At 42.3% G+C, this 10006-nt stretch overlaps 2 protein-coding genes across 2 annotated transcripts in view; one reads left to right on the forward strand and one right to left on the reverse strand.

The window, feature by feature from the left end:
- The window catches only part of LOC306836773 (multiple epidermal growth factor-like domains protein 9), a 38015-nt gene extending 36236 nt beyond the window's left edge, over positions 1-1779 (reverse strand). Inside the window, exon 1 of the mRNA XM_079364060.1 lies at positions 1035-1779. Within this exon, the coding sequence (XP_079220186.1) occupies positions 1035-1569 (535 nt within the window). The 5' untranslated portion in view covers positions 1570-1779. The remainder of the gene's footprint in view (positions 1-1034) is intronic.
- Positions 1780-3843: 2064 nt separating this feature from the next.
- Positions 3844-9400, forward strand: LOC306824607 (serine/threonine-protein phosphatase 6 catalytic subunit). The gene is made up of 7 exons (XM_079344792.1): positions 3844-3980; positions 5149-5244; positions 5370-5435; positions 5514-5655; positions 5770-5849; positions 7148-7357; positions 8451-9400. The coding sequence occupies exons 1-7, from the start codon at positions 3906-3908 to the stop codon at positions 8697-8699; spliced, it is 918 nt and encodes a 305-aa protein (XP_079200918.1). The 5' UTR covers positions 3844-3905; the 3' UTR covers positions 8700-9400.
- Positions 9401-10006: the final 606 nt, after the last annotated feature.

The following is a 10006-nucleotide window of genomic DNA, read 5'->3' on the forward strand; positions in this document are numbered from 1 at the left end:
TTATTTGGATTCCACATAAATTATCAGAATTTGCTTTCAAGTATACATAGTAAATGAAGCGAGAATGAATGAGCTCCATGTTCTGATCACAAGGGGGGGGACCTCCTCTCATGAGGCTTTAGCAGACCTCCCTGTAACACTCCATGACCCGCTCTAGATCCCTGCAGGAGAACAACACATCCACATGGACACTGGGGTGTGTGTGTGTGTGTGTGTGTGTGTGTGTGTGTGTGTGTGTGTGTGTGTGTGTGTGTGTGTGAGAGAGAGAGAGAGAGAGAGAGAGAGAGAGAGAGAGAGGAGGGGCTCCATCGTCATTGCTCATTCATGGCTTTGCTTGGATCTGCCTGGCCATTTTTGCTTGGATGGCCTTGTTCTGTACATGCCAAGCAAACAACAATAGAGGGCATGCAGCAGCTATGTGAGCAGCTTCTTGTAATTTCCTGTCAGTATCAAACACGCCTGCTTCAACAAAGAGGCATCACGGGTCAGTATGGTCTCTGTGTGCGCTGATGGATTGGATAAATTGAATGAACAACAAGAGGATCAACCTCACACCCCCTCAAAGCCCCCCCCCTTTTTTCCAGCCCACTGTAACAGTGGCATCCTATAATAAAAGGCCTCTGGAATATAATAAAGGCTACACAGCGAAATCCACGGAGGATACGTGGTGCATGAATAACGCTGATATTAGACTGCAGGGTTTGTGATATAGGATGGATCTATAGGGGTTCACCGTGTAAACTGAGGGGTCTGCCCATTGTTGTAATCTGGTTTATTCAGTCGCTCTCTGCGTCAAACCCACCGTGCGACCACCCTGCTCCTTCTAGCAGGCTCTATATCAGACACTGATGTGTGTTTTTTTCTTTTGAACATCAATGTGCCTCAATAATGGATTCATCCCACAAATTCAACACCAGCGGTGTCGGCTAAGATTTGGACCTGAATTCTTTAGATTGACCACAGCTCTCCAGTAAACACATGTTGTTGATGCTCTCCCCCGGAGCTCTGCAAATATTAATAAAAAAAACTCTCACCTTGACTATTCTCTATTGAGGTGCCAGTATGATCTGCAGCCCAGGCATCGTTTGCTGTGCGCTGGGAGACCATGGACACCATGGTCTGCAGCGTTTTCTCCGCTGTGAAGAGTGATGTCTGAGCATCGGTGGATCTCTTGGAAATCGGCGCTGTAATTTCATTTTTAGAGGCTGAGATTAATCGATTATCGAGGGCGGTGGTGGTGGTGGTGGTAGTAGTTCTGGTGGTGGTCGGGTCCGGTGCACGGGGGGGGAAGGTGGCCGCAGGTTTAGAAATAGGGCCAGTAGTGGTGGTCGGGCCGTTCGCCGGTGTGAGTCCTGCTAAAGGCCCCAGAGAGACGCTGCTCCCGGGTAGAGGAGGAGGCATGTCGGTGTGCAAGGTCTCCCAGGTGTCGGAGGCTGAGCCGGGCTTCCTGCTGATAGGAGACGCATCGTAGGGGCGGATGCGAGGTGCAGCTTCAGAAAATCCAATAAATACATAGAAAATAACAAGCAGAACCGGAGATATGTACATCATTAAGGATGTTTGCCTCATATTCAGTCTCAGCTCTCCATGTAAGCCCCAGTAATGGTCTTCCTCAGACCTCTCCCTGAACAGACGCGTACTCCACCATTGATGTCCCCCCGGCGAGCCTACGCTGCTGTTTGTTGCCCCATGAACCACAGTCAACACTTCACCTGCTGCGCAACCTACCACGAGCCGCTCGTGACTGACGCGCGCACCAGCCAATAGGAAGAGGAGCTGCGAACCGCACGCGCCGTCCGCGATTGGGCAGTCGATGAACTACCCACATGGATACACTGTATTTGTAAATTATTAAACGTCCTCACTCCTCTGAAAATAATCAAAACATAACCGTTTTCATTCATAAAATGAATAGAATTGTATTTTACTATTAATGTGGGTTTACTATGTTTGATACTGTGCACTTCCTCCCTGCTGGGTTTATTATGGGGAGGCTATCTGCTCATTTGTCGTGCGAATTTGATTTATTAAGCTTAAAATAAGAATAGGTCGAGTTTGTCTATCGTTTCACATCAGTGTGATCATTTCTGGGATAATTAATGCAGATTTAAAAATCTGAGTTTAAGGTATGTTAAATTCTAAAACCCTCAGCTGTGTCTACTATAAAAGAACATGTATATGCTCGTACAACCAGTTCTTGTAAGGCAGTGCCCACATCCTTTCAGCGTTTGAATCATCTATGAATGTATGTCCGCTGGCTACAACATGTTCCGACCTGTTCTTTTAGACACGGTTTCAAAATGTTTTATTTTGAAAGTTGTCACGGGAAGTGATATTATTCTTTTTCGCTTATCTTGACGTTTGAAACGCTTTTCATGAACGTCTCATTGAAATCAAACTCATGAGACAGCTGCACTTAACTAGAGGATAAATGTGATAATATTAACGTTTATATTTCTCTCAATGAAAGCTTCCTGACATGATTTTTAGAGTGACAACCGGAAGCGTTTATAAACATGGATTTGGTTTATTATTACTCTACTGCCCTCAGGTTTTGATATTGTGCTACTGCATCTTATTTAATGTTTTTTTAACCGTCGTTGACATATTTAATTAATTACTCCAAAACAAAAAGATATTTTTATTTTATCTAGTTAAATTCTGCATTTATTCTGGGACATTAATAAACTCTTATCTGCAACGAATTTTCCCCAGGGATTAGAAAAGGATTTCCTTTTACAAGATGGTGTGAAACTCTTTGTCTATGTATGCTAACCCTCTGAAATATACATTCACACGTCTGTGTATGCAGTAGAGCCATGTGCAATCGAAGTAGCGCTTTAAAGGACAAATGTGCAGTTTACAACAATATACCTGTTAAATATGTGCAATACTCTAACACTGTGACACTTTAATACTCTCACACGTTATCTCCCTGAGCAGCACTTTAAAGTCTGCAGGTCACTTTATGTTCTTTATACTGGTATGTGTCTCTAACTAATGTGCAGTATATGTTGTTGTTTCTTCATTACTTGTTTTATTGGTGTTGCTTGTTACAGTGATACATGCAGCTACTGATAGCAAAACAAAATAAGAACTATACTTGTATGATTTTAACTTCTTATTTTGTGCCATATGGACAAAGTATTAACTAATATATCACTAATATTTAATATTTCACTAATATCTCTTTCAAAGTAAAATATATTTAGTTATCCATAAAGTTAAACAAAAAGTTTAACAAAGTTTAAAGTTTAACAAAAACAATAACAGAAACTCTTGTCTTCTAATGTATTGCAAAACAAAACAAAAACCTTCAGAAATGAAAATATTTCAGAAATATTTATATTGTTCATGTTCTATGCAGTTGATCTTTGTGCATGGTGTCTTTTTAAGCATATGGTTGAAATCCCCAGGGCAGAGTCAGCATGTTTTCTTCACTGTATATAATAATATAATACATAATACAAACGCACATAATATAAGGAATAAGTGTTTGTACTTAGTCTTTTGTGTCTTGAAATAACATTTGTTTTGAATTGGTGCTATACAAATAACGATTGATTGATATTAGATTCAGCTTTGATTGACGAGGGCCACTCACTTTATGCTACCAGTGCTGTGTTCATGTTAATCAGTCCAGGCCGGTGTGTGCGTGGTTAATGGGAGTAAACCTGTCAAGCAACACGACGTATCTGATATACAATAAAGACATCTGCTTGAATTATCGGAGCAAATAAAACACAACAGAACTAATGCTTTAGATTCGCTTTTCTAGTTTGATAAACACTTACGTTCTGGGGAGAATCACTTCCAGAGTGTTAAAACGAGACCGTCCGAGGGTCCCTGAATGCACCATCGTCTGAAGCGTGTTGCAGGAAGTTGCACATGACGACAGGAGAATAATGGCGCCTCTAGATTTGGATAAATACGCTGAGATTGCAAAGCAGTGTAAATACCTCCCAGAAAATGATCTCAAGGTAACTGTGGCTACAAAAAAATGTTTGTGTTGTTTCTTTTGTTTGTGTGATAACCTTAGAACTGGCTAGTAGCTGTTTCAAGTTGTAACGACGTAATTAGCTAGCGATAGCATCGGCTAGCTCGTCCTGACTTCATCCCGAGCGTTTCTTTAAATGTCAACAACATCGAAAAGCAAGCCAGCATACAAAATGACAATCACTTCTCAGGTTGGCCCTCTTTGACACGTCAACGCTATCTAATGTTAAGTTACTGGATCACCATAGCAACAAAATTAGGCAGACTGTTATGATGACAGTTGACTGATGTAAACAATCAGGACTCGCTATAACACGACACAGACAGTCTTTTTAATGAAGCCTGTTTATGAGAATCAGACTGTCATCTGAATGACTCTTTAACTGTTTGTTTCCTGAGTTCAACACTGCAGCTTCAGAGGAGAAGCTCAAAGGGTGATGAACATTAAAAAGATAGTCATGTATAATGGGACTGTTTCCATCTGGACTCGTGTGTGATACTGTTGACTTGTTGCATATTCTCCTTTGCTTATGCTCACTCTTTGATCCTTCATGTGACTGTTTTCACCACACTGTAAAATAGTTTGACTCAGGTTGATCAAGGTCCGCTCTTCAAGTTTTCAACACCAAATTGGCAGTGATGGTGTTAATTTGACCTGCTGCTACAACATCTGATCATTATTTAAAGCAGTAAAATGATTCCTAAACCGGGGGGGGGGGGCGATATTCTGCTTTACACTTTGTTATTGAGCAACATGTTATTCATCCATATAGGCCTGAAATACACACACATAAACAGGATCTGTGGACATGCCATAATGGAGGGGTGTCAGAGTAAGGCTGTTACACATAAACAGGAAGTGCAACAGTAATCTGGACATGACCTGACACCGCTTCAGCACCTAGATCAACTTCCAGACCCGAACCGACGACCATCCGGTTCCCAAATCTAAGTCCTTACAGGTGGATCCAACCCCCCCCCCCCCCCACACACACACACACACACTCTGACATGTAACAAGTATCACCAGAATGTAAAATGTCTGAGCGATGTTTCAGAAGCAGAACAGGATTCTCTTAATTGACTCAAAGTGGATGGTTCTGCTGTGATTAAAGAGCGTTCTGAACCTGCGTGCTTTGTGTCTGTTAACAGAGGTTATGTGACTACGTGTGTGACCTCCTGCTGGAGGAGTCCAACGTGCAGCCTGTTTCTACTCCTGTGACAGTCTGTGGTGACATCCATGGACAGGTAAAACACTTGATTCACCGTCACTTGGTTTGCACTTTAGATGCTGTTTTATTGATGCTTCTGTTCTTCTCAAATACAATCACACCAACATCCAACCCGTCTTTCTCTTTCTGTCTCCGTCTTAGTTTTACGATCTTTGTGAACTCTTCCGAACCGGCGGCCAGGTTCCAGACACAAATTACATATTCATGGTTTGTATATCCACAGAAGTAACTTTTAACTACATGTTCAATCATGTAGTGATGGTTAGTAACCTGTCTCGTCTGTAGGGGGATTTTGTCGATCGAGGTTATTACAGTTTGGAGACGTTCACCTATCTGCTGGTGCTGAAAGCCAAATGGCCTGACCGCATTACGCTTCTACGTGGAAACCATGAGAGCAGACAGATCACCCAGGTGTACGGCTTTTACGGTGAGGACTGATTCAATCAGCATGCGTTAGTGCTGCTGTAAACAAGCCTCACTTCCTGGACAGTAATCACAGCCCGCCGTATGAAATAAGAGGGTTCTTTGTTTTGTTTTACAGATGAGTGCCAGACCAAGTATGGGAATGCAAATGCCTGGCGTTACTGCACCAAAGTGTTTGACATGTTGACAGTCGCCGCTGTGAGTATGGTGTGAAGCGTCAGTGTGTTCATGTGTAGCGAGTAAAGATGTGAGACGATCGAGGATGTGACCTGATTAAAGACAGAAATTCAGCCTGCAACGATAATAATGCATTTTATTTAAAGGCGCCTTTCAAAACTCTCAAGGTCACCGTACAAAGCAAAGAGATAAAAACAGATGATATATATAAAAGCAAAGTTAAAATTACATCAATAAAATAAACATTAAAACGAAAAAATCCCGGATGTAGTGGGTTTATGAGACTGGGGAGAGAATTTTTTATTTTTTTTAAATATATGTTGTATGTCTGCCTATTGGGCTTAGAGCCTGTAATAAAGTTTATTTATAATAAGGGAATGATCAAACAGAATATGCCAATTTATAAAGGTGACACACTTATTGGCACGGTTGGTCATTTTTCACTTTTTAAGATTTTGGTTGAAATTGTCTTTAAGTCCTGACAGACATTAATAACTTATCTTATCTGAAAAAGAAACTCCATCATCTGTAGCAGCTGTAAGCCTGTAAAAACTTTGACCAATGTCTGCCATGAGGTACCAATCTGATGAACCAATCACACGCCTCCCTGTCTCCCTGTTCGTTCTCGACACCTTGCCACACTCTGAGCTCCGACGGCCCCATGATCTGTTTGATATCTGCTTTAAATTGGACAGACTACATCTTCTGCTTGCTGAGCTGAATGTGTCATGTCCTCTCTGATTTTGCGTTCCTTTTGAAACCGAGAACAGGATGTGGTTTATAATGTGGCTTATCTGTCACTATGGGAACAGTATGGCTCTCGTAGCGTGAGGTCACTCTGATGTCAGTTCAAAGGAAGTCGTTTAACAGGACAGTATGAGCTCCTGAATCCCTCCATTGGCTGACCAGCTCCCAACCCAATTCGTCACCAGCCTTCCATCAGCAAACTCTGTGAGTCACGGGGAGGTCAGGCCGAGCAGCTGGAGGACGTCATGAGGAAAACCAGAGCACTCTTACTTTTCAGCAGAAACATATATCTAACAATAAAACATAAATCTCATAAATAGTCCAATGTCCAACACTTTCTAATGCCATTGGCCTGACATCACGTGCATGTAATTACACATTCAGACTAGTTGTTCCTGTTGCAATAACTTCCTTCAGTAGCTGTTTTAATAGATGTGAAGGATGAATGAGATATATAGACTCTGTGCATTTCTCTGACCTCATCATCAGTGATCTCATGTGCTGCTGTTATGTAACATCTGCTTTATATGAGTCATATGAGTGCGGTTCTCTCTCCTTGGTGTATCTGTCAGCTGATGGACGAGCAGATCCTGTGTGTCCACGGAGGCCTCTCCCCAGACATCAAAACGCTCGACCAAATCCGAACCATTGAGCGGAACCAGGAGATCCCCCATAAAGGAGCGTTTTGTGATCTGGTGTGGTCGGACCCTGAAGACGTGGACACCTGGGCCATCAGTCCCCGAGGAGCCGGATGGCTGTTCGGTGCGAAGGTCACCAATGAGGTACAGCGCACTGCTGCCGTTTAGCTCAAATCATCCACGAGAGTCCACAGTATTCACTGAAGCACAGTGACGTGTGACAGATTTACTTTGGTTCTTCACGGTAGATTCAGATAGTGACCACTCACAGTTTCACTGATGACATCACAGCTACAGTGTCTATATCAGCATTTCCAGAAACCCCCAGCAGGTGGCACTCTGATGAAGCCCCTACAAACCTCCTCAGATACTGTCCACTCAAACCCAGATAGAAGTCAGGTTAAAACACGGGGTCAGATAGATTCAGCAGATGCTTACAGTCCTTTTGGGACTTTTTGTTCTTTACTTTGAGATAGGACTGTGGACGGAGGGACAAAGAGAGTGCGGAATGACATGTGGGAAAGGATGCATAGGTTGGGTTTGAACCTGGGCCGCCTGCTTGAAGGACTACAGCCGTGTAATAACAACCAGGTTGATATTTGTTATCAAAACTGAGCCCCAGCGTGTCTGGGTTTTTTGACTTTAGACGACATTAAAGCCTGTGTCCACTTCTGGGTTTGTTTGTTTTTTGCACTGGCAGCATCTTTCTATCCAAAATCCATGCATGCAATTTCAGCGCAGAGCCTCCTGTGTCAGCTGTTTTTGTTGCTGCGCTCACAGATCTAAGTTGAAAATCATTCTACTTTTGTTACACTTCCATCCTGGTCATCAGAACTTCTCCTTCACCGACCGGTCACAGAACAGTGCGGGTGAGTTCTTATATTAAATACGGTGGAGAGGAATGTTTGAGGATAAAGCTGCCAGAGCTGGGTCCACTACAGAAGGAAGCGAAAGTCGCAGTAACAGAAAGAGCCGGTGAGAAGCACTCTGAAACGAAGGTGGTGGTTGCTACCAGAGCAAAAAAAACAAACAAAGGCAGTCTGTTGAAACAGGCTCTTAATATTTGTATGCAGGCCACAGAGCCTTTTGACAGACGCCTATTACAGTTCAATGAACCTTTGTGGCCGCAGAAGAAAAGAAAAGTAACATGTTGTGTCATCTCTTTGGCTTCATCTCTTAAACGTTTGCCATCTTTCTCTTTTTCTCTGCCCACCTCCGTCTTCACAACGTCCTCCAGTTTGTTCACATCAACAACCTGAAGCTGATCTGCAGGGCGCATCAACTCGTGCACGAAGGCTACAAGTTCATGTTTGACGAGAAGCTGGTCACGGTGTGGTCGGCTCCCAACTACTGCTACCGCTGCGGCAACATCGCATCCATTATGGTCTTCAAAGATGCAAACACGAGAGAGCCCAAGCTGTTCAGAGCAGTGCCTGACTCGGAGAGGGTCATTCCACCCCGAACCACGACACCTTATTTCCTGTAAAGCTTCAAAAAACAAGCAGCGTTTTGTTCATGGCACAGATACCGCGCTCAACAGCAGCATTAGCACTTGTGAACTCATATACATTTTGTATAGAACATTTAGATTACAGTGTGTTTATTAGTGCCAACTGTCTGTATTCCCACACTGCAGGTATTAAAGCCTATCGCTCTGCAGCTCCAATCACAGATATATGTGCAGCGAAGGATGTTTGCTCGGCAGTATTATTGCTGTTATTGAATGTTTGAAAAGAAGGATTGAATTGACATTGAAGTCAGCAGACCCTAAAAGTGGTTTGTTATAATGAATCAGAATTCTACCTTAAAGTTAAGAATCACTGCACTTCTCTGTTTCAGAAACATGAAACCTGCAGTGCTGTATGAAATGTTTTATTTTGTTATATTGATGTATTCCATTACATTTAGGTGTATAATAACAAAGCACTGTACAAAAGCAAGAATCCCGCCTGATCGTGCACACTTCAATCGACTTCTAGACTTCCTGTTATTATGTGATTCCACATGATGAAAACCTGAGAGTTTATGTACAGCACTTACCTTTTGTTTTCTGTATGATTAACCCTGAAGTACCTAAAAAAGACTTTCTGTTGTTGCCAGATTTGAACCTTTTCTTGTAATTATTCCTGTGTGTGTGTGTGTGTGTGTCAATACAGTTTTTAAATAAAGAAATATAAAAATGTCTAATTGGTTGTACTTGAAGTTAGAATATTTAATGGGTAAAAAACATCATTAAGATGTTATGGCTGGGAGTTTTCTTATCTGGAAAAAAAACAGGTTTAAAAACTGCCTGTTACCTGAGCCAGCAGGCCATGAGGCCTCAGAAGTAAAGAAATGCATACACTTACTGAGCATACAAGTACAAGGGGAAATGGCAGTGACTGTGGTTCAGTTGGTAGAGTGGGTCGTCTTAGGTTGGGGGTTCGATCCCCAGCTCCTGCAGTCTCCTTGGGCAAGACACAACCTCATGCTGCTTCATCAGCAGTGTATAAATGTGTATGAATGGGATTAGTTGCTTCTTCTGTTCTTCATAGTTTCCATTTTCCTTCATTATTTTTCATCAGTAAGCAAAGAACCACCAGTTCATTTCCTTGGATGTTTTAATGCACTCTGAAATAAAACCCAGTTCTGATTCTGAAGAGGTTCAGAACAATGAACATTGCAGACACTCAAGACATGTTGTCATAATAATAATGTATCTATGCTGTACTTAAACATAATATTAACATAGCATGTTTTGCTACAAAAGCTCAAAAACAGGCGTGTACTTGGCAAAAATGGCAAAAAGTGGAA

Source organism: Symphodus melops (genome assembly GCF_947650265.1).
Source record: "Symphodus melops genome assembly, chromosome: 1".
NCBI classification, from domain to species: domain Eukaryota; kingdom Metazoa; phylum Chordata; class Actinopteri; order Labriformes; family Labridae; genus Symphodus; species Symphodus melops.